We start from the raw sequence: 23,020 nt of genomic DNA on the forward strand, positions 1-23,020 counted from the left end.
GCCCATGGTTCCCTTGAGGACTCGATGTGGTGTTGGATCAAACTAAATTTATACCTTTTCCTTAAACTACTGGTCTTCCTCTCATTTCAAAATTTTGGAAGCCACTGAATGCGATGGAAATGTGGTCTTGTGGCCAAAACAGCAGTGCGGAACCTGTGGCTGGCTGGATTTATTTTTAGGATTTAAAGTGACCTCCAACAAGCCTCTTTCTTTTATTCTGAACCTCAGTTTCCCAAGTGTGGGACATACAGTCCACAGCAGCTTGGAGGAATGGCAAAAAGTTGGGTTTCCTGGTCAGATGGATCAGGACTTGAATCTCAGCTTCAACACCTCTTAGATATGTGACCTTCAGTAAGTTCCTTAACTTCTTTTGAGCCTTGATTTTCCCCATAAAATGTGGGAGTAACAAATATCTGTTTATCTCATTACATCATTCATTCAGCAGACACGTATTGAGTGCCTCTTACACACCAGGTAATGTCCTAGATCTCTGTTTTCATGGAGCTTATGGTCTATTTTGAGAAATAAGTAACAGACACAAAGTACTTAGCACTGTGCCTGACTTTTTTAAAATTCAGCTTTATTGAATCCCATATAATCCTCCACAGTGTACAATCAACTGTTCACAGTACCATCATATAGTTGTGCATTCATCACCCCCATCAATTTTTGAACATTTTCCTTACTCCAAAAAAAAGAATAATAATAAAAATAAAAGTAAAAAAGAATACCCAAAGCATTCTATCCCCCCATCCTACCCTATTTTTCATTTAGTTTTTGTCCCCATTTTTCTACTCATCCATCCATTCACTGGATAAAGGGAATGTGAGCCTCAAGGTTTTCACAATCACACAGTCACACCATATAAGCTACATAGTTATACAATAGTCTTCAAGAATCAAGACTACTGGGTTGCAGTTCAACAGTTTCAGGTCTTTCTAGCTATTCCAATACACTAAAATCTACAAAGGGATACCTATATAATGCATAAGAATAACCTCCAGAATGACCTCTTGACTATATTTGAAATCTCTCAGCTCCTGAAACTTTGTCCCTTTTGGTCCAAGAAGGCTTTCTCAATCCCACGATGCTGGGTCCAGGCTCATCCCTGGGAGTCATATCCTGTGTTGCCAGGGAGATTTACACCCTGGGAGTCATGTCCCACGTAGTGGGGAGTGTGCCTGTCTGTTAATAGGCATTCGATAAATGTTTTGAGTTAACTTGAAATTTAATTCTTGGAATTCAGTAGCATTTTAACATGCATTAATCCTTTTCCATCAATCCCGCTCATACCTCAGGGCCTTTGCACATCATATCCTCTCTGTCTAGGTTGTTCTTTCCCTAGCTATTCACATGGTTCCACCTCGCTTCATTCATATCTGCACTCAAATCTCAGCTCCTCAGAGAGGCCATCACTAACCACCTATAAAAATAGCCCTCCCACCTCTATCACACATTATTCTCTTGCTTTAAACCCATCTTTGATGGATTGAAAAGACATTTATCAGTGAAAAGTGCCTCTTATAAGGATTTAGAGCAAAATTTGCTTCTAAAGTCTCTACAATATAATCTTATTTAAGAAATAGATTAGAACAGGCATTTTATAATAAAAGAATGGCCAATAAGCACACAAAAAAATATGGCATTAGTCATCAGGGAAATTTTTAAAAGATGGATACTACCAAGTATTGACAAGGACGTGGAGCAACTGGAATGGTCATACGCTGCTGATAGGAATGCAAAATGGTACAGCCACTTTGGAAAACACTTTGGCAGTTTCTTATACAGTTAAACATACTCTTGCCATATAATCCAACAATTTCACTCCTAAGGGTTTACCCAAAAGAACTGAAAACATACGTACATATAAAGACTTGTATGAACATTCATTGGGCATTATTCACAATGGCTCAAAACTGGTAACAACCCAAATATCTGTCAATTGATGAGTGGATGAATAAAATACAATATATCCTTATGATGGAATATTACTCAGCAATAAAAAGCAATGAACTACTGATACATGCTACAACATGGATGAATCTCAAAAACATCAAGCTAAGTGAAAGAAGCCAGACTCAAAAGCTTATATACTGTATGATTCCACGTATATGACATTCTAAAACAAGTGCTCTAGTGACAGAAATCAGAGCAGGAGTTACCTGGGACCAGGACTATGGGGAGAGGATTGACTACAAATTGGCACTGGGAACTTTTTGGGATGATGGAAATACCTTTTACCTTGAGTATGGTGATGGTTACACAATGCACACCTTTGCTAAAAGTCATTAAATAGATCGTTTAAAATGAGTGAATTTTATTGTATGCAAATTATTCCTCAATAAAGCTATTAAAAAATATATATGTATAGAATATGACTCCATGCTTATCTATTGTGGTAGGATTTGGTGCTTTTTACTTTCTTCTCTTTGCTTATCTAGATTTTGTAAAATTTCCACAATGATTATGCAGTGCTTTTGCAGAGAAAAAGCAACAATGAACATAAACATAAATAATTGGGTTATTCAACAATCTACTGATTCAACATTGTTTGCTTGTAATGAAGCCCATTTGGGTCACCTCCCTCTTCTCATCTATCTTTCCTTGATGGCACTTCTCAGGGGTGAATTGAGGAAACAGATACAGAAAGGTACAGAGCTTAATAGCAGCACTTTGTATATCCAGCCGTCAGTTTGGCTCTCACACTGATTTTGGAATGAATACACAGTAGCCTAATGATAGGGGGGCTCTCCTCCTACTTTGCCAACTCCGCCTTCCATTCCAACTCAAATCAACTCAGGCATCCGCCAGGCCCCAAGAGAAAGGCCTCAGAATACAGCTGGGCAGATTGTGGTTTGTGGGGTCCAGGCTGGGGAGCCGCTTCCAGCTCACATTGGTCTGTTGGGTGCTGCATGTTCTTGGGGAAGTCAAGAGGCCATTCATCAGTGAAGTCCCACAATTAGAATGACCACTCATGCTGCACATGGCAGGCCAGGACATGGCGTCCCTCCAAGATCCCCTCCAGAGTGGGGGTGCTAAGTGTCAACGGGCCTCTGGCCCTTCTCTCCCATCACACATCCAACTCATTGCCAAACTTTCCACCCATGAAATGACAGTCACCTTAATAGACACTAACGACCTGAAGGTGGAGGATGGCGTGTCTGGAGAAGCCTGCCTTGCTTGTCGTTGAATGTCTTGGGATAGCTGTATGAGGTCCCTGACAGAGCTGAGGAACCAGGGCACAGGAGTCAGGTAAGGACAATAAAACTAGAATTTAAAAAAAATAGCTTCATAAAAATACCATCCATGGAGGGTGTAGAGAATTTTGTAGGCACCCTAGTCAAGGAATAAAGCCCAGCAGAAGTTTAGGGCAGCTGGGATGGACACAGGGAATTGAGACAAATCACAGCTGTGTCACACATAAAAACTAAGCTGGGTGAGATCCCTGACTCATGTCTTGGGGTCTCTGTCCTCGGGGTTCACACAGGCACTGCTGACAGGAACTACTTCCAGCATCTTAAAACTGCGCACATCCCCACATGGCCTCACTGCCTCACAGAAGCATCAAGTCATGCCTAGTTACCATTCAAAACAAATCTCCAAACAGGCAGGTATAGAGAGGACTTAGATGGATTATAAGAAGGAATAAAAATGACAAAAATAAATGAATTGTGATTGCAGTATTTTTTTGTTGTTGTTTTGGTAGTCACAATACAATCTTTCAAACTATGGCATTTTTGGGGGGATGGAATAAAACAAAGGAGCCTTGGTGGAAAAGTTGGGCGCTGCTGGCTTGGGTGACTAGCCTGGTCTCCCCCAGTTGTAAATGCTGTGACTTTGTGTTTCGTGAGAAACATGCTCCAGAGGAAAGTCCAGACAGCATCTCCAGGCAAATCCCATCCGGCCACAGTGACAGGCATTTGGGGCTTGGGATGGCTCTTTCTTGGGCCTATTTTTAGAGCCTGGAGTCAGAGTCTTCACAGTAAACAGCCAGAAACCTCTGGCCCATGGGACATGTAAGGCTGATGCAGTACCAGAAACAGGGGCCACGGCACCAGCTCACCCACAGATGGACAGCAGGGCACATTCTCTCCCAAGACCCTCATCCGTCACTGCCCAGTCACCTCTACAGGGACAGCAGGGTGATGGATCATGGCAGCCTGCTCAGCATATGGGTCTAAATATGTACACGGAACAGCTCAGGCCAGAAATGACAAGAGTACATTGTAGACTCTCATTTCCCTGAACCCAGAGCTTGGGGATGGGGATTCTGGTTCTGTGAGCCTTCTTGTTCACTGTCAGGCAGAAAACCTTTTTGGAGGATTCCCAGCTGTCCTCCCCACCATGCCCAATCTACCTTCCTTGAGGGGCAGGCTGCAGTGTGGGAAGAACATTGTCAGAAAACAAATTCTAATCCAAACCCTGCCCCTCTGTGGCCACGTGACCTTGGCCTCTCTGAACCTCAGTTACTTTGCGAAATGGCAATAACAACAACTCCTTTAGCCTCAAATGTACGGATCAAATGAGATAGTGCCTGGGAACATGCTTGGAGAACATATTGTACAATTGCTTAGGAATTTTCTTCCGCCCTTACAGTCAGTACTTAGCAAGGAGTAAAAGGGTTGTCATTACAGGTCAATTAAGGAAACAGAGTCTCAGAGTCACATTCTCTGCTCTGATCCCTGGAAATGTTTCTTCTTTATTCACTAAATTTCTAGCAATATTGTGTGTTCTGTAGTGGTGAAGGGAAAAATGTCCACTTAACTGCAGACTACTGGGGCTGTGCAAGGACGACCTGAGATGATCCCTTTTCCTCCCATCTCCTGGAGGGAAGCCTCATTTCTTCAAGGTGATGCAGGTGTGCTGGGCGATAGCCAGAGTAAACAAAGGACCTCCTGGCCCCCACCACTTTTTAGGGCACATGAGTCATCCATGCTGGATGGGGAAGGGGTTAGCACTTGACCTTCAGGAATCTCCAAAGAGCACCCAGCTGCAGCTTCAGTCAGCTGACTTCTCCCCCATCCCCAGGGAGCAAGGAGGAGATGCCTTGGGGAAGGCTTTGTGCTTGCAGCTTCAGTGAGCTGGTATAATAAGTTACTGTGCTTTCCCTTCCTCCTTATTCACGAGTAAATAGACACCTCCACATGGCCTCGCCTGGGTCTGGATGATGGTGAAGGCAGAAAATAAGTTACTGTGCTTTCCTTTCCTCCTTATTCACGAGTAAATAGACACCTCCACGTGGCCTCGCCTGGGTCTGGGTGATGGTGATGGGCTCTATCAGGGTGAGCCAGGGAGGAAAGAGTCCTCTCCTCCCTTCTCTAGGACCAGACCTAGAGGGCCAGACCCGGGGCACCCCGCAACTGGCTCTGGAGGGTTTGATCTGCAGCTGCTCGGTTGTGATGTCCTATTGTGGTGCTTTGGGGAAGAGCATGGCCTTGGACACTTCTTGGAACAAACAAGACAAACCAACACATTAGAGTCAGCAGGAGGGGTCCATGGTGGCTTCAGTAATAGAACATAAGGGACTTCAGGACATGAGTGAAAGCATCAAATGGACAGGCCAGCTTTGTATTTCACCTCTTCCCAGCTGCCTAATTAGGATTTATACTCTTTCTCTGTGCACACCTTAAGGGGCTCTTTGGAGATGGGCACTGGAGTCACACAGGCTCAGTGGAGATTCCAGCTGGAGACCTTGTGCTAGTCATTGGGCTTCTCCAGGCTTCAGCTCTCTCATCTGTAGAATGGGAATAAGAAAACCTATTTCCAAATGGCTGTGAGAATTAAATGAGACGATCTTTGTCAAGTGTACCCCATAGAAGGATTTCAGCGAATGTTAGCTCCTTTCTCCTCATGTGCCTCCATCTGAGGGGATGAAGTGGAGAAGGCATCACCGCAGCTGCCTACTACCTGGATTTTAAGAGGAACCTCTGCACCCTCTCCTAACACCATGCCAGGCCGCCATCTGCCCAGGCTCACGTTCCATTAGCTGCTCAGGCACGGGGCCTGCCCTGGCTGGACACCTCACATATCCCAGGCTGGTATGGTGAGGGGCAGGTGGGAGCAGCCAGGGCCCTCCCGGGCCAAGCCACGGTGAGCCACCCGCCCATCCCGCTGCGGGAGGCGGCCAGGCCGGGGCGCTCCGCTGCTGGGCCCGGACTCGGAGGGCAGGCCCGAGTCGCTGGGCTGCACCTCCACGAAGACCCGGCGGCGCAGGAGCCCACTGGGCCTCTCCGAGTAGGCCTCCCGGTGGCGCCCCCACTGCGGCGGGCAGAGCCGCGCGCGGAAGGCCGCCTGAAAGCCGCGGCGGAAGTTCTCGTTGAAGTAGCCGTAGATGACGGGGTTGGCGCTGCTGTTGAAGAAGGCCAGCCAGTGGGCGAAGGGGAAGGCGTAGACGCTGACCAGGTGCAGCTGCGGCTCGCTGAGCCGCCCGTAGTCGATGAGGAGCAGGAGCGACCACAGCGGCAGCCAGGACAGCGAGAAGAACAGCGCCACCATGACCAGCATGTGCACCACCCTGGCCTTGCGCCCGGACGCCCGCCGGCCCCCGGCGGCCGCCTCCTCGCCGGCCCGGACGGGGCCCGAGGCCTGGAAGAGCTTGCGGGCGATGCGGGCGTACATGACCACGATGAGGGCCAGGGGCGCCAGGTAGATGTGCGAGAAGAGCACGGCGGTGTAGACCTTGTGCATGCCCTTCTCGGGCCACGCCTCCCAGCACGAGTACAGCGGGTAGGAGCGGTTGCGCGCGTCCAGCATGAAGTGGTGCTCCTCGCGCGTGACGGTCAGCGTGATGGCCGAGGGGCACATGATGAGCAGGGCCAGCGTCCAGATGACCGCGATGGTGACCAGCGCCTTCCGGAGGGTCAGCTTCTCGCGGAAAGGGTGCACGATGCAGCGGAACCTGCAGCCAAGGAGCAAAGAGAAGCAGGCGTGTGGACAGAGCTAACGGCTCGTTGAGGACTGCCGGGAGGTGGACACTTTTCATTCAATTCAGCATCGCAGCAGCAGCAAAGAACAGCTCAGCCATTAATTAGTTCCTTTGCTAGCAAATTGGTTTCCCACCTGGGAGGGAGTGAGCTAGTAGGCTGAGTGTCAAGGGGGAAAAACAAAAACAGATTTATAAGGGAGAGGGGAAGAGAAAACTACAGTGTGGAGACAACGAACTTGGTGTGTACACTTTGAAGGTAAACTGATTGGCTGGCAGTTTGCAGAGTGGTTAGGCTGGACGTTCTGTCCTTGAGGAGGCTGTTTAGATGTATCAAAGAACACAATTTTAGTTGTTTATGGGTTCTCCAGAAAACCTTGGGAGTTCAGATGTGGAGCCTACGTGACAGGCTGTCTCTTTTAATGTTGGCCAGAATCCTTCCCCCAGAAGCTCCACTATGTCAGGATAGAACTGCACCATTGCCCCATTAGAAAGGCTCAGCAGCGATTATTAATATATCCTTATCTTACAGGTGAGGAAACCAGCAAATCAAATGTGTTAAGCAACTGTTCAAGGTCACACAGCTAACAAGCAGCCAGTACCAGCCTGGAACGCAAATCTGTCTTGCTCCTCTATGCCATATAAACTGGCAGCTGTAAACCCTGGCTGTGTGTTAGAATCTTCTGAAGCATTTCTGAATAACTCTTTCCAATTCTAACAGCCAAAGATTCCAATCTAATTAGTCTGGGAAGGGGCTTGAACATTGTTTTGTGTTGTTTGTTTGTTTAAAGCTCCTTGGGTGATTCTAGTTTGCAGCTGGGGTGAACTGCTGATGTTAGGTGGAGGAGGTGAAAACTTAATAGTGAGAAAATGAGGGCGCTGCTTTCCAGAATGTCTTCCCCCATCTATTGATGTCAGAAGATGGGAACATTAGGACTGTCTAGTCAAGCTTACTTGTTTTCTTGGAGGGGGAAAAAGACCCAGAGCAGGGAAGGGACTTAAAAAGTCACATGGCATAAGGGCAGACCCTGCACTAGAACAAACGTATGAAGTTCATCCCAGCCAAGTGTTCTTTTGACTTCACCAAACTGTGTCCTGCCATCCTCCTTACCTACCCTTCCATATGTCTGACAGTACCTTTTACCTCTTCCACTGCTTGACTCAAGCTTTCTGTCTCAAGCTGCATGAGTTCAGCCTACTGGCTTCACAGCATCTCACACTCAAGAAATTGCCAGAGAACAAATAATTCCTAAAGCATGTGGTACTGACTATGAGTGCATTAGCAATTAATGGGTGGAGAGAATAGTATGACCTGGGGTAGTCTGAGCAGGCTTCCTGGAGGAGGTGGGCCTTGAAGGATACTGCAGACACCTCTGGGAGAGTCTGCACCTCACATAAACTTATTCAACAATGATAACGAAATGGAGCTCAGTGAAGGAAGGGACTTCCCCCAATCATCTGGTTGGTTTAGTGGCCTGGCAGAGAAGGAACCCAGTTTCATCACTGCAGCTGCCTACCTCACTGGATTATAAAAGACCGGGTTTGATGGGGGCAGAGATGGATGGAGGATGGGAACACCAAATTCTAGAAGGAGAGGAGCTAAGAAGTGCTGTGCTGGGGACAGGAGGACAAGGAGGAGGGTGTGAGTGTAAGGAAGAAATAAAGTGATATTACAGCTGACATTTGTGCCAGTACTGTACATAAGCTTCACATCCAAAAGGGTCATTCATTACTATCATTGATTCCATTTTACAGATGACAAAACTAAGGGTCAGAGTAGTTAAGTGATTTACCCAAGGTCACACAGCAAGGCAGTGCTGGAGAAGGTGGGAAGACTGAAGACCATGGGGACAAACACCATCTCCAGCCTCCCCATCTGTCTCCCACCGCCTCCCCCATACCCTGGTACCACTAATGATGCCAAGGAGGAGGACTTACTGCAGTTGGTTCTGTGTTTTATTGTTTGCAACACCTCCTTGGCCCCTTGGCTCCATTCCTCACCTCTGGCCTTATCCACAGACCTATGCTTATCAGAGAATCTAATGGAATCTGGGGCTCAAAGACCAGAAGTGGATGGAGACAGGGTGGAGATGAACTGCTAGGGACCATCCGGGAGACGTGGTGGTGGAGCGAGGGAGCAGGGAGAGACCTTTCCTTCTCCCCCATTCCCAAGGCCCATCCCTTAATCAGGCTCCCTAGCTTGGACTCATCAGACTCCTCAGTGGCAGGATTCCTGTGGCTCAGGAAACAAGGACTGGACTCAAGCTACTCACCAGCTCCAGGAATCCCTGTAAAGCCTCCTCGGGAACTGCCTCCCGGCCTCCCAGAGGGAGGGGGTGGAGAAGGGCACCGGCCACAAGCCTTCCCTTTCTGGATGAGGATTCAGCCCCCCCTACCAGCAGTGCTGGTTGGAGACAGTGGCTCCTCCTGGTGTCTGGCCCCAGTTGGTGGGGATAACCCAGTCAGGAAACCCCTCACCTTTCCACAGCGATGGCCACCAGGGTGAAAACAGAAGCTGACACAGACATGCCCTGCACCAAGCCGCTCATCTTGCATGTGGCGTTGTCAAAGGGCCACCCTGCAATGACAGAGGCCACCGCAGAGTGAGAGATGCCCCACCCACAAAGAGCCAGAGACCTCCAGGCCATCTAAGCCAGGTCACCTTTGAGGCTTGGATCTTTCCACCATGTCTTGCTCGGTGGTCATCCAGTCTCCTTGTATCCTCCCAGGAACCAGGAATTTAACCACATCCTTAACAGCCCATACCACCATGGACAGTTCTGACAACTAGAGAGATGCTTTGTAGCAACCAAAATATGTCTCCCTATGATTTCTCTCCATGAACTTTAGTTCCATCCATCCCTGACCCAGTTTCTGGACTACTGGTTCTCAAACTTGGTTGCACACTGGACTCACCTGGGGATCTTTGTAGAGAACCAATGCCAGACTAATAATCAGAATTCAGACAAAGATTCTATTAGAAAAGACTAAATACTCTTCAAAAAGAGACTAGTTAAGTGAATTATAGTATACTCATACAGTGGAATTCTAAGTAGTTGGAAAAACAATGAGAAAGCCCTTTTACTTATTTATACGGAATAACTCCATGATACATTTTTTCCCTTAAACCTTTTATTTTGCAACAATTTCAAACTTATATGACAGTTGCAAAAATAATATAACACCCATACAGAGAACTCCAACATACCCTGTGGACACCTAGACATTTTATCACATTTGCTGTATCATTCTTCCTATCTATCTATCTATCCATCCGTCCATCAATCCATCCGTCCATCCATCTATCTGGTCTATCTCTATCTGTTCCATGATACATTTTTAAGGTAAAAAAAGTAAAGGTGTAGAACTGACTCTTTGGAAAGTTAACATTTTCTTACTTTTCCTTAATTTGCTTACACAGAATATTTTTGGAAAGGGACAAGAGAACTGACAACACTGGTTACTTCCTAGAAGAGCTAGGAGGCCAGAAGACAGGGGCGGAAGGGAATTTTTCACTGGATACCTTTTGTTATCTTTTGAAGATTGAACCATGTGAATGTTTCAGGTATTCAAACGATTTAAAAATTTGAGGGGCATGAAGGACTGGAAACTAGACGTCACCAAATCCGTGTTGACTGTTGTGTGTGTGTGCGTACCTCTTCATGAATCTGTGTGCGTGTATACATGTATGCGTGTGCAAGCATGTATGTGTGTGCATCTGCGTGTTAGGGTGGAGAAGGATGCACATTCTATTCTCAGAAGCCCCAAAAGAACCTGGGATTCATCAGTGAGAAAAAGTTCCCCCAGGCCAAGCCAGTACAGCCCAGGGGAAGCTGACTCGGCCCTGCCTCCACTCCCTAGGTCCTGGAACCTACAGAAACACTAGCTGCCCTGCCCTGGGTCAGGTAAGTCACCCGAAATGGGGCTGCCCAAGCTCTGGATGCCGAGCTCCTCCTTGCTGCTGGTAGTGCTAAGCTCAGAGCTGGCAGGCTCGGACTCTAGGGGGCTCCACAACTCTGGAAAGCAGGTCTGCTGCACATGGAGTTCCATGGTCTTTGGAGCCCTGATTCGGGAACAAGAAAGACAAATCACATGGGAGAGAGTAGATGACAGTGGAAGCATTCTGACATTTACAGGTTGCACAGGCAGGTACTGAGAAGTCAGGTGGTCTAGTTCTACTTGAATTGCTTCTACCAACCCCTGCTAAGTGTACAGACAGTCTCTACTTAGACACATAAAGTGACAGAGAGCTCACTACCTACAAGACGAAACTCTTTTGTTGGTGAACAACTCAAATGAATGAAATTTTAAGTCCTTATTCAAAGGAAACTTGCCTCCCTACCACTCCTTCCCACAGGTTCTAGTTCTGCCTGTGGGAGTTACATGGGAGAGTGAGACTATGAGTCATAGAAATATGGGTGTGACAATGTGGACCTTGACACTTATCAGCTATGTAACTATGGGCCAGTCCCTTAACCACTAGGAGCATCAGTCTCCTCATCCATTAAATGGGGATCATAATAAAACAATACTTCACTGCATGTTGCTGAGGATCAGTTAAGATAAGTCATGAAGCATACTTAACACAATGCCTGATGCAAAGAAAATGATTACTGCATTTAATGAGTTCATGATTTCTAATCTAACCCCTCTGCCACAAGACTGTCCGGAGTGTTTGAGACAATGGCATCTCAGCCAAGAGACCAGCTCAGCAATGATTTCTGTCCTCCAAGCTCCCGTTTCAGGCTTTAGCTGGTGGGGCAGGGCAGGGGAGCTGGTCCCACCACCCACCACCCACACTTACCTGTGATGAGGTTGTCCACGAGGGTGGTGGGCATGCAGAAGATGCCCACCAGCAGGTCGCTGACAGCCAGGTTGAGGATGAACGTGTTGGTGACAGTGCGCATGTGCCGGTTCCTGAGCACAACGAAGCAGACCAGGGCGTTGCCCACCATGCAGAGAAGGAAGATGAGCACGTAGGCCACAATGAACATGGCCGCCACCGGCGAGGAGTGCTGGTAGTAGGAGGAGAAGGTGAGGTTCACGGCTGAGGCAGCCTCGGCACTGCTCCCATTTGGGCTTTGGGACCAGCTGCTGTTAGGAGGCTGGGAGGGCTCCCCTAGGACCAAAGAAGAATATGAGTCATGACTCCAGGCAAAGGGGTCCAAACCCTTCTATGCTCCAAATCCTGACCACGCCCCAGGACCCTGATCATGCACTCAACTCCAATTGCAACCGGATGCGCTGCTCCAAGACTTTCAAACTTGAGCACTCAAACCCTCATCTCACCTCCCACCCCACCTTGCCTAGGATTCACTCCCCAATGCTGGTTATTCTCCACTTACACCTCCTCCTCATTGATTCTCCATTTTGCTCTGTGCCCCAGAGATGACCATCTAAGGGCTGCATCATAGGGTCTCCCCAAAAGATATATCCACGGCCTAATCCCTGGGATCTGTGAATGTGACTTTATTTGGAAAAAGTTTCCTTGCAGATGTAATTAAGTTAAGGATCTTGAGATGAGAGCATCCTGGATTATCTGGGTGAGCCCTAAATCCAATGGCAAGTGTCCTTACAAGAGACATACAGAGGAGGGAAGAGGAGAAAGCAGAGATTGGAGTGATGCAGCCCAGGAAGAGGCTAGAATGTCCCAGGAACGTTCACAGCCCAGGAATGTCAACAGCAAGTAGAAGCTGGAAAACGCAAGGAATGGAATCTCCCCAGAACCTCTGGAGGGAGCACAGCCCTGCCAACACCTTGATTTTGGACTTCTGGCCTCCAGAACAGTGAGATAGTAAATTTTTTTTTGTTTGTTTTAAGCCACCCATTTTGTATTAATTGGTTACAGCAGCCACAGGAATCTAATATACCCAGGTTCCTTTGCCCTATTCTGGCTGGGATCAGCCCATGGGAAGTACTGAAGGAAACTGAAGGGCACTTGAAGACAGAGGTCAGGGTATTTGTCTCCTGACTCCCTCTTTGCCTGGCATCATTCTGCCAGGGGCTGGGTTTCTCTACGGCCACAGCTCCTGTTGGTCAGCCCCTCTTCCAGGGCTCTAGCTCTTGCCAGGGTGCATGGTCACTGTCACCTCTCCTTGCCCCAACAAGCTGACAAGGTCATGGCAGCTTCCTGTGGTTGCTGATCCCCGGTGCTTCACTATCCATCACTGGTTCCCTTACCGCTTCCCTTGCTTCTGAAAACTCCCTCCACTGAACTCTCTTCAGTTAAACCCATTCTGAGTGTGCCACTTATTTAGTTCTGGGACTCTGACACCCTCATAATCTTTGATGTCCCTCCTCACCACTTCCTCCATAGAACTTCAGTTGGGAAAGGCAAGAGAGCAGTGCAGAATGGGAGAATGAAAAGAGGAATCTGAACCAGGGCTAAGGAACAGAGTCACTTATTAAAGCCAAGGCTGCCACCATCCTTTGCCTCCTCCCATCATGGTGATTTGCAGAGCACTTTAGGAAGCACTTCTCTACCTATTATGACATTTAACTCTCCAGAACCCCTAAAGTAAACTGATTAGGGATTGGCCCCCATTTGAAATGGGAGAACTGGGCTCAGAGAGGTTGGATGACTTGCTCAAGGCTGCACAGGAGCATGCAGCAGAGCTGGCCTGGCTCTGTGAGCTGGGGTAGGCATCTCTTGAGTTCGTGTGTTTTTAGTGCATGTTTCCTCAGCCACGTTTCGAAGGGAGGGGCCCAGTGTCCAACCACAGCTCTTTGGGGAAGTCATTAGATGTGGTGACTCATGATGTTGTCTCATAAACTCTTCTTCCACCTTCTTATGGGACCAAATACGGCCCTTTCCAGGGGACGAAGAGTCTTTGGGGAGTCTTCTGTCGCATCCAGAGCTCAGCCATTGGGCTGGAGGCCTGCTGGAGGCCTGGGACCTGGAGGCTAGACAGACCCTGGGGAGACCAAGGGCCAATGAGCTGGCACCGTCAGGGCCGCAGGGACCAGTGTGTGCAGCAATGGGGTGCTCTGGCGGGGAGTGGGGGACCTACTAGTGGAGGTGGAAAAGTGGGAGCCCCTGGTGCATGGTGAGAGGGGAGGAGGAGATGACATTCCCCTGCTTGGGCTCTCCAGGAGCTCCCACCTGCACGCGAACATTTCTATTTTAATATGAAAAATGTCAAACATATACAAGAGAGAATATTGTAATGAATATATACAAGTGTATATAGTGACCATTACAAGAGAGAATAATATAAAGAACCCCATATACATGTCATTCTGCTTCAACAATTACCAACTCAAGGCCAATTTTGTTTCATCCATACTACCACCCCGCTTGGATTATTTTGAAGCAAACACTAGATATCGCTTTCTTTCATTCTTAAACATTTCATGTGTATTTCTAAAAAAATACGGACTCTATATCCAGCATTCCAAATTCCCTGATCAGTTCATAATTTTCTTAATAGTAGGTTTGTCAGTTGGTCGTGATCCAACAAGATTTCCATTTCTATTATCCGTGACTAATAACAAACTACCCCAAATATAGACCTCAGCTTAAATGTCTCTCCTCAGAGGGACCCGACCTGCTTACTTTGTGGTAAGCGCCCCACTATTCTCTCTCACAGCATCCGTTTATTCTCTTCAATCTGTCTGTATTTTATTTGTTTCACATTCCTGTTCTTTTTCCCCACCCCGAGAGTCAGCTCCGGAGAGATCTTCCCTGTCTTGTTTGTGGCCCTATCCCAGCATATTGTTGTGCCTGCCTGGTAAATAGTTCACTGGATGATTGTCAAAGGAATGAGGGTTTGTATGAAGGGAAGAAGGAAGGAGAGGTGGTGATGGGGGGCCTTCCCCAGACTTCTCTGGACAGAGCCCCTGAGAGGCCTCGCTTACCACCGCATCTGCTGGGAGAGTCCCCGGGGGCCCACCCTGCTGAGCCTCACAGTCCCCAGGGCTGGAGGAGACCGGGGGTGTGGGTGGGTAGGGGAAATTGGCTGGATTCCGTTAGTTGGTGTGGTTCCCCTGCTGCCCCTTCACTCCGCCCTCAGAGAAACCACTTAGGGAGCCTCATTCCAGACCTTGTCCCCAGGAAGCATCTGGGAGTGACACTGCGGGTTTCTAGACCCTCGGATGCGCCTGAGCAATAGTCTCTACCCACGGCCCAGCCTCCAGCTCTGTGGACAGACCCTCCTCTAGGAGGAAAACCTCCTTCTTATTCCTGGTTACTCCCCAGGGCCGGGGGCAGGGACAGGTGGAAGCACGCAGGCCTCCCACCCCATCTGGGCTCCATTCCAGCACCAGAGACCTCATTAACACCTAGCCTTGTCCTTTCTGGGCTCTGCAGGCATCCTGTGGATACATCCTATGAAAATCTCATCCTCTGAACCCAATTAAGCCATTCCCCTACCTGGGGAGCATCGTGAAATGAAAGAATGGTGGCCTCCAGGGTTCGCTGATGATCTCAGCTGTCGAGCTCAGGGCACTGAAAGCAGGGGCTGGACAGAAGCTGGAGGTGCAGTGGTCCTCAGAGCGTGGTCCCTGACCATCTGCATCTGTATCACCTGGGAACTGGTTAGAAATGCAAATTCTCTGCCCTCACCCCTGAACTGGGGAATCAGAAACCCTGGGGTACCAGTGGGGTCCTCCAGGTGATTATGATGCTCACGCACGTTTGAGGACCACTGCACTAAAGCACTTGGGCCAAAGGCCCTGGGAGGGAGTGGATGCCCACCGATTGGGAAGCCCCAGCCTTTCTTCCTGCTCCTCGCAGTGACTTTAGGCAAGCCGCTTCACCTTTACAGGATTCAGCTTTGTCATCTTTAAAACACAAACACTTCCTGGCTATGACCCAGGGTAGATCATGCCTCTGGAAACCAGATTCCTCCCTGGTAAAATAGAGAGAAGTTAACACTCATCGGAGAGGGGATGTGGTGAGGCTCCAACGAGATCATGTGTGAAAAGAATTTAGAGCAACGCCCGGGTGTGGCTCAGTGGTGTTTGCCTCGCTGCAGAAGTACTCATAGCATTAAATTACACAGTGGCTGTGAGGATAATGCTTTGTGATACTTAGTCTGGGCCTCCCTACTGGCTTGAAAGATGTGTGTTAGAAAACAACAACAAAATGAATAGAGCGAGTCAGGGTGTCTCCGAGCTCACATTCCTCGCACTAATAACTTCGTCCTTACCGCCACCTGCTTGTTTATCCTGGTAACACCCGGGGAGCTCGGGCCCAGGCTGCAGACCTTTCGTTCAGCCCGCTCAACACCCACTTCCTGAGAGCCTCCTTTGGGGGCACGCGGCCCTGGACCGCGAAGCACCGGGGAGGCACAGAAGAATAAAACATGAGGAGCTGCAGAGGGGCACAAAGCAGTACAAATGGCCCATGAACATGGGAAACAAAACTCCTACCTTCGGTTGTAATCCAAGACATGCACTTCTAAAAGAACATCGAGGTAACTTTTCATCAATCAGGTTGGCAAAGAAGATACTGTTAATGTGCACTGAGCGGGGAAGGGAGGGCAAAGCAGCTCCGCCTCAGCAATTTGGACACATCCATCCAAAGCCCTAACAAAGGACCCACTTCCCACTCCAGCAATTCCACTTGTAAGGAAAAGGACAAGCTTTAATAGCATGGGGAAAAATATTAACCATGGTTTGTATGTAGTTAATTTAAAAACATTAACCATGTGGTTACAAAATACTATGTACATGCATTATAAATCCATATTTGGTATTTTAAAATGTGTGTGTGCATATGTGTGAACTGTAGTAAGAATGAAAAAATATTAAGTGTTTGTCCACAGAGGAGTTTGTTTCCTAAAGTGATTTTTCTTCTTTTTCACTATCTTGCATTTTTACTTGTCAAATCAGAAGAAAGCTCTGATCAATGACTAAAATAATGACTTTGTCACTGGTTCTCAACCCTAGCTCATATAAAGATCACCTGACTTTAATGATACAGACCCCCAGTCCCACCCCAGACCAACCAGAATCTCTGGGGGTGGGGCCCAGGCGCTGCTATTTTAACAGAGGCGCCCCTGGTGGTTTCAATGTGCAGCCAGGATTGAGAACCACTGAACCACACAGTCCCTGTCCTCAAAGTACTTACCCAGAGCTTTATCTTGATAGACCAAAAAATGTTCTCTGTTCAGATGGAATTTGTGGTCTTTGAAAGCATTGGATCTCTCCCCAAAAGTTTGCTCAGTGCACTTTTACATACAATTTCCAGGGAGTGTTGGGCATTCAGGGCTGTGTTCTGCCCTGCATCCCCTGCCCCTTCTAGCATCCTCATCTTTCCCTTGAGGAACTGGCTTCCTTGCGTGCAGCTTTCGAGGGACTGTCAATGAGAGCTTGCACATTCCCCTGACCACAGAATGGCCAATCAGACCGCTTCTGCGGATTTAGTTCTGGGTCCTAGTAATTCAGCTTTTTCTTCCATCAGATGACCTACCTATACCCTTCTAATAAATTCCTCTCGGTGCTTAAGTTTACCAGAGACAATTTCTTTTGCTTGTTACCCCACTGGTCTGGGCTAATACAAGGGGATTCTCACACGCACACTCCATCACCCCACCACTAAAACTAATGATCCTTGGGCCGCCTAGGAGTTTTTGGAGTCCAGATTCAGAGCTCCAGAGAAAGTGGAAGGGGAAGGAGTGGGTGGGTGGAAACTATGAACCCCCAAAATTCCTGCTCCCCATGTGATCTTCCACGGAGACTGTGCTGATGCGGAGGGGAAAGGGCGCTGACCTAGACATCAGAAAGCACAGCCTAAGGTCTGGCTCCAGAATGTACACATGACATGGGGGGGGGGGGGGGGGGGGGGGGGGGTGGCACACAGCTTGGTTTGAAGGAGAAGCTTGAGGACTTGTCTTAAATGCTTTTGCAATTTTACAGTGAGGTGTATTTAGTTTGGAGTGAACCTATTCCCCCATCTCTCCCCTTGGTACCACCACTGTAACCCAAACATTGCTTCCTCGGTGAGTTGGGGAGATACACTTATTTCCCTGTGTCCCACTTTCTTTCAAATGTGGATGATCTGGGGTCTCGAACCTCCCCAAGTAATGGGGTTGTTATTAGGCCCAGCAAGATAGAGTAACTATTATAAAGAGCCTTACAGAGCAAGTGGCTGCCTCCTGACTGCATTGGCTATCCTGCCAGGCAGCCATGGGGCACCCAGGGGTTGCGATCAGGTTCCAGCTCATTAGGGTTTGTTCCCACGGATGCAAGCATGGACAAGCCCTGTGTTGGGGCCAATGAGGAGAGTGAGGGGTGGGCACGCTGGAGGACAGATGCTGAGGAAGGAGGCTTCCCAGACTTCTCCCTCAGCTACCGTCCCTCCTGGAGGATGAACTAAAACCCAAGCCATCCCAGGCGCCCACCCTAACAACATGGATTTTGCAAGCCTGACCTCTTCTGGTAAGAAGAGCAGGTGGGCCTTCCAAGAATCATTTGGGTTGGCAAAGGCCAGAGGTTCTGAGAGCTGAGAGGTTCCTGGAGCATCCAAAAGGAGCCCCTAACCAGCCTTTTGCATTTTCCCTTCTACTCTGAAGCCTTTTCATTTCCCCCACTTCCTCCAGGAGCGCTCTGGGTCTTCCATTTACCCATCAAAACCTATATACAGGAAAGTTTTCAAAACAAGTCATTTACCTCTCAGTAAATACAAGCCACATCTCCCCCATTTTAAATGTATGCAGTTGATTTGGGGGAACTTAAATTCAGATTTTTACATTAGGCTTTTGAAATTTCATTTTCTTGGTTTCAATCTAGCAGTCCAGTTTGCTAAGAATCTGTTACTTAGAACCTGTTACCTTGTGGGTGGTATGACTCTTGTCCACAGATTTGATAGGCATGCCATTTACCTTCCCTCTGAACCATTAATTCATGTCATACCTAGGGAACCCCCGCCATCAAGTTGTAACACACGGCTTGTTGCCGGTCCTCCATCCTACAGCTCTCCATCAATCACAGGGCCTTCATGAGAGGTCTTTCCAGTGTCCTGCTGAAACCTTGTAATGCATCTTTTTACCCCTTAGAAGCCCAGTCTGAAAGAGGAAATTCAGACAGTTAAGCCCGATTTGTTTTTAGTGAACCCATGAAGACTCCTAATGAGCACTGCATTCTTTTTTTTCTTTTTGAAAATAGTTTTGTTGTTTTTATAGAAATACATGCCTATCATAAAGCAGTTCTGAGCACTACAAAAGGAGAGAGTAAAAATCACAGAAAGCTCATGCCCAGAGATAACTGCAGTTGCAGATGCATTGGAGATGCTTTGTGCCCCAAGATTCCATCGGGGCTGGACAGTTCCTTGCATTTCCAACATCCCATGTCAAGCCTGCACCCAGTGGTCTCTCTGCTTTAATTTCTTTGAAGTCAAGAGCAGGAACAACCAAGAAGTGTGGGAGCAGAGCAACCCTCTACCCACGGGGAGGGGCAAACAGGACTCAGCGCCCCACTGCATGTGGGCAATTCTCAGTGCATTTTGCACTTTCCTCAGAGGGGCCCCAGAGCTATAGAGCCATTGTCCACAGCTATAACCAGCTAATTAAGACACCCATTTCTTGCCTTTTCTCCCTTTTATATCTCATTCTCCCCACTCCCTCATTTCTGCTGCCAGGCATCACCTCTTAAATAAACTCCTTATCCCCAAGTCCTTGTCTTAAGGTCTGCTTTCAGGAGAATCCAAATGAAGCTGTTAGTGACCATCTCTTTTAGTATATTTTATACATATCCAGTCACATTTCTGTGGACTTTTGCACAAAGGGGATCATATTACACATGTGTTCTAAAACCTGCTTTTTTCTTATTCATCAGTAAGTGATGAACATATTTCCATGTCAATAAATAAAATCCTAAGCATAGTTTTTAATTCTGCATAGAATGCCATTGTAGGTGGGTCACATCATTTACTTAATTTGTGGACATCTAGATGGCTTCCTATTTTCTACAGAGATGAACATGCTCATGCACAAATGTTTGCAAATGTGCAAGTGGCCTCCTTTGAAAAAACTCTGAGATGTCTGATTGCTTTATCTTAGTAAGTGTCCACTAACTGTGTTTAATAATTTATGCTAGGATTTTAATAGAGGCCAATATTAATCTTAGCAGTTTAGAGGGTTTTAAATCATCTATCTTTCCTCCCTATCTGAAAATCAGGGCACATTTGCCCATCTTCAGTTTTCTGGCACTTCCTTCGTTCTCTGTAATTTCCTCCAAGGCACCGATTACATCTGCCAATGCCTCCAGGTCCCTGGGATGTCATTAGTCTGGGCTTCCAGGGGTGAACTCATTGTGGGTGCTCCAGGCTTTCTTCCTATCACTTATTTTGGGTTTCAATTTCCTGCTTATGTTCTTGATTCTACAATTTGAAGTAAAATTGTCTGTGCCCTGTTCTGCCTACCTCCCTTGTGCACTAAGATTACACCACCACCCCCAAGCCCCAAGCAGATTCCTTCTTGTCATTCTTACTTAGATTTTAAAAGATCTTTGCTCTGCCTTTGCCAATTTTCCCTGGCTTCTCTTCACTCAGGCTTCGGTGCTCTGCAAACACTGTTCTCACAGATCCTGTCAATCTTTTAGATTCATCATGGGTTATGCATTCCTCTTTGCATTTTGTGCATGTATTTTTCAAACCCTAGCTCTTTGGAAATCTACACATGCAGCCTCACAAGATTTTCTATAAATCCCCCTTTCCTTTCTTGCCAGCAGTGTTTGCAGTTACTTATTTGAAATTTGAGGGTTTTATTACCTCCTGCATTGGCCTTCTATTACTGGCATGAATTTGTACAACACATCTTGTCTTATTCTACCCTCACAGCAACCCTGTGAGGCAAGTTGTATGTTTCTCCATTCAACAGATGGGTAACCAGTAGCACAGAGAGGTTTAGGCACCACCCAAAAGTCACTCAGCAAGCCAGTGGATCAACCCTCAGTCCACCAGTTTCTTAGCCTGAATCTGTTTTCCCTGCACACATGGGCTGAGAGAGGAGTCTGGCCTCCACCTGGTAAGGCTGGAGCAAGCAGCTGTATGCCAACATCTCTTAAACTGCTGCAGCTCAGGTTCAAAGTTCCCTCCTTTTTCCCAGGAAGAGAAATTCTCTCTGCAAGGAGGAGATCACATCTAGAATTACATCTCCCACACCTCAAGCAGGCAAAGTCGATGACAATTCCTTTAAAGCTAATAGCCAGCTGTCCTCACTCAGCCTCCAGTGATTCTCTGCTGGGGCATACGTGCACACACACACACACACACACACACACTACACAGACACACACAACATAGGTACACAGGTACCCTAGGTCTTTCTTCTCTCTCTGTCTTACACACACATACACACATACACACACTCACACAGTGGCTGGCTCTGCACCCTCTCCTCTCGCTTGACTCACAGCTCCCAAGTCAGTACCCCTACCCTCCCCCGCCCCCAGCCCCTGGTCACTCACCTTCCATTCTGCCCACTCCCGCCCACTGCGGACAGTGTCCAGTAAGGGAAGCAGCGGCCGCTCCGGGTCGGCAAGGGGCGGAAGGGTGGTCTCAGGACACGCGCCCCTCGCCCCTGGCCCCTGAGCTCTGAGGATCGGGTCCAGGGCCCGGCGGAGGAGGGCAGGGGGCGTGAGCTCGCAGATCTGCCCCACTCGGGGTCTTGCTCTCCTCGGGGCTCCGAGTCGGCCGGCGGGGGAAGCCGGGTCAGATGGCTCCGCGCTCGGCCGCTGCCCGCCGGCCTCTGCCGCCCGCCGCCCCGCGCCTCCCGGGCGGCAGGGAGAGGAGGGGGCCCGCGGCGCCGTCGCCATAGCACCCGGCACACCTGCATCCGCCGCAGCGCCCCCTGCCCGTCGCGCCCAGCCGAGCGAGGGTGCTCTGAGCCTGCCTCCCTGATGGGGTTCCCTCTGCAGGGACCGCGCACCCTTGCACAACCCACTCCTTTCTGCAACCCTAGCAGTCACGCCCAATAACCCTGCGCCCCTCTCCCCCATTCATCCTTACCCCACCCCAACCTGACACCCACTCTGGTTGGTATTCAGGACCTTGGGGCCCTCCTGAGAAGGGAATGAGAGACAGCTGTGAATATACAGGAGGGCCACAGAGGAGAGAGGTGGGGGGAGCCCCATTAGCTCTGAGCTCTCCTAGGAGAATGGGGAGGACAGGGACAATGGGTCTCAGGCACTTACCGGGTATTTACCCAGGGCAAGTTACCTGCCTACCTCTGAGTCTTAGATTCTGCCTTAATAAAATGGTTTTGAGGGGAGTAAATGGGATGATGTCAAAGTTTCCACCTAGCACATAGTAGATGCTCAATAAATGGTTGAGTTGGATTGGAGTCCACCTTCTCCAGCACCTTTTAGGTGCCCAAAGACACACCATAAACTTTCATTGTGTGAATGAATGTCCTCAGTCCTGGGCTGATGAAAGACTGAACGGCCCCTTCCTTCCTTTATGGAGTGGGAGCGGATCAGGGCTTTCTTCCAGGGGTCTCTGGGGAAAAAGTTTGCATCAGGCTTCTTCTTGGAATCTGTAAATGTTCAAATTTCTCCTGCATTTTTTGAAAGATACATTTATCGGGTATAGAATTCTTGGTGGACAGTTTTTTTGAAGGGCTTTAAATATGCTATTGCACTGTCTTCTGGTCCCCATGGTTCCTGATGACAAATCCATTGTTAATCTTATTGGGGATTGTTGTGTGGACATGTCACTTCTCTCTTGCTGCTATCAGATTCCTCTCTGTGTTTGGATTTTGGCAATTTCATTCTAATGTGCCTTGGTGTAGATCTCTTACAGTTCTATCCTGCTTGGAGTTTGTTAAGATTCCTGGGTGTGTGTATTCATGTCTGTGCTGGTTTGGATGTATTATGTCCTCCAAAATGCCATTATCTTTGATGAAGTCTTGGGTGGGCAGGAAACCTATTGGTGTTGATTGGGTTGGAGACTTTTGATTGGATGTTTCCGTGGAGATGTGATCACTCGACCATGGGTGAGATCTTTCATTGGACAATTTCCTTGGAGGTGTGGCCCCACCCATTCAGCATGGGCCTTGATTAGTTTACTGGAGCACTATATAAGTTCAGACAGAAGGAACGAGCTTGCTACAGTCAAGAGGGTCACTTTGAAGAATGCACAGGAGCTGAGAGAGGAAC

General features: G+C 48.2%; 1 protein-coding gene across 2 annotated transcripts; it reads right to left on the reverse strand.

Moving 5' to 3' along the window:
* Positions 1–5,350: 5,350 nt before the first annotated feature.
* Positions 5,351–21,538, reverse strand: NPFFR1 (neuropeptide FF receptor 1). Of its 2 annotated transcripts, XM_037805032.1 has the most exons (5): positions 21,332–21,538; positions 18,779–18,930; positions 11,727–12,041; positions 9,401–9,500; positions 5,351–6,898 (listed from the first exon to the last, which is right to left on the reverse strand). In XM_037805032.1, the coding sequence occupies exons 3-5, from the start codon at positions 11,914–11,916 to the stop codon at positions 6,022–6,024; spliced, it is 1,167 nt and encodes a 388-aa protein (XP_037660960.1). In that variant the 5' UTR covers positions 11,917–12,041; positions 18,779–18,930; positions 21,332–21,538; the 3' UTR covers positions 5,351–6,021. The 2 variants fall into 2 exon arrangements, with proteins under 2 accessions (XP_037660960.1, XP_037660959.1); XM_037805031.1 differs by lacking the exon at positions 18,779–18,930.
* Between the last annotated feature and the right edge of the window lie 1,482 nt (positions 21,539–23,020).

Source organism: Choloepus didactylus, chromosome 15, assembly GCF_015220235.1.
Source record: "Choloepus didactylus isolate mChoDid1 chromosome 15, mChoDid1.pri, whole genome shotgun sequence".
Taxonomy (NCBI): domain Eukaryota; kingdom Metazoa; phylum Chordata; class Mammalia; order Pilosa; family Megalonychidae; genus Choloepus; species Choloepus didactylus.

Bases quoted from the DNA above. Each gene is read 5' to 3' on its own strand.
- NPFFR1 (XM_037805031.1), bottom strand. The intron at 9,501-11,726 runs GTAAGTGTGGGT...CTGTCATTGCAG, and splicing joins CGTGGACAACCTCATCACAG to GGTGGCCCTTTGACAACGCC. The intron at 6,899-9,400 runs GTGAGGGGTTTC...CCTTGGCTGCAG, and splicing joins GTGGCCATCGCTGTGGAAAG to GTTCCGCTGCATCGTGCACC.